The sequence below is a fragment of the Penaeus monodon genome, chromosome 4 (genome assembly GCF_015228065.2).
Source record: "Penaeus monodon isolate SGIC_2016 chromosome 4, NSTDA_Pmon_1, whole genome shotgun sequence".
Lineage (NCBI taxonomy): Eukaryota > Metazoa > Arthropoda > Malacostraca > Decapoda > Penaeidae > Penaeus > Penaeus monodon.
Genome location: NC_051389.1, coordinates 1,167,913 through 1,169,213, shown reverse-complemented (window position 1 = coordinate 1,169,213; position 1,301 = coordinate 1,167,913). Strand labels below are relative to the sequence as shown.

Sequence of the window (1,301 nt, the reverse complement as noted above, 5' to 3'; positions counted from 1 at the left end):
GTATGTATGTATGTATGTATGTATGTATGTGTATATATATACATACATATATATGTATATGTATATCTATATCTATCTATCTATCTATCTATCTATCTATCTATCTATCTGTCTATCTATCTATCTATCTATCTATATATACATACACATATATATCCAGGTAGATTTCGAAACTGTAGTCTCATTTTCAATAAATCTAGTTTTTGTATTGTGGGTTTTTCTTCCATATATATGAGAGAGAAGGGCAAGGATAGAGTATATAAGAACAATTGATATATTTACTGATGTCGGTTTAGTAAATAAATAAACATGACTGCATAAAATATCAGAATATACAATGTTGGGGTTCGAATTATTCCTGAGACTCAAGGGCCTTGCGCTCGTCCTCGAGGCGGGCGAACTCGATCTGGTCGAGGACGAACTGGGGGATGGGGTGGGGGAAGGCGGGGGCCACGGGCAGGAGGGACGACTCGGGCTGGAAGCCGTTCTCGTCGGCAACGAACTTGACTTCGGCCAGAGAGCCGTCCTCCTGGGGGTAGCTGGGTAAAAAGATTGGCAGATTATAGCTTTGCATTATCCAGGAGCATAGAAAGAAATGCTATATCTTTAAGGGATTATGTGGTCGTATACACTGCACTTTTGCATATCGTCCAAAACGCAAGATTTGGGTAACATGGACTTCAGTATTGTCTCACCTGAAGTATCCGACCATGTTGGCGCCGCCCTCTTCAGCCTCTTTGCCTGAGAACTGGAACACGATGCCGTTTTCGGCCTCGAAGTCGGAGCTGTGGGCGCCGAGCTCGTCGGGGTTGACTTGGCTGCTCCTGAGGATGGCCACGGGAGGGTTGGTCAAGGGCAGTTTGTCGGCCACAGCCACGGCCAGCAGAGCGAGAACGACGGCCTAAAAAGGGTTTAATACAGTGTGAACATTTGTGAACCCATAACATCAGTCGAAAACCATGCTTCTTATCTATCACTACATAATTTTAAAGTATTATTACTATACTATTGTTATCATATATTCTGTTATTAGAGAATCTATAACCCTAAAACCCCTAAAAGAAGTGGATACTCTGAAAGTTCTATTAAATGAATCTAAGAAGTGACAGGAAGCTTACGATCTTCATGGTGGGACGAAGTGCAGAGGAATGTGTAGGTCAGCGTGTGTCTCCGCGTTATATAGCCGGCGAGAGGCAGGTCAAGTCGAGGTCATCTCATCCGTCTAGCCAGCTACCCATTCATAATTTTTGTTCCAAAGGAGTGACGGAGTATAGCAAGAAATTTGTATTAAAGGGGAATTG

The 1,301-nt window shown here is 43.0% G+C and overlaps 1 protein-coding gene across 1 annotated transcript; it reads right to left on the bottom strand.

Annotated features, from left to right (window-relative positions):
* Positions 1-260: 260 nt before the first annotated feature.
* On the bottom strand, positions 261-1,148 carry LOC119599412 (cuticle protein AMP4-like). The gene is made up of 3 exons (XM_037949184.1): positions 1,119-1,148; positions 696-901; positions 261-539 (listed from the first exon to the last, which is right to left on the bottom strand). The coding sequence occupies exons 1-3, from the start codon at positions 1,125-1,127 to the stop codon at positions 353-355; spliced, it is 402 nt and encodes a 133-aa protein (XP_037805112.1). The 5' UTR covers positions 1,128-1,148; the 3' UTR covers positions 261-352.
* Between the last annotated feature and the right edge of the window lie 153 nt (positions 1,149-1,301).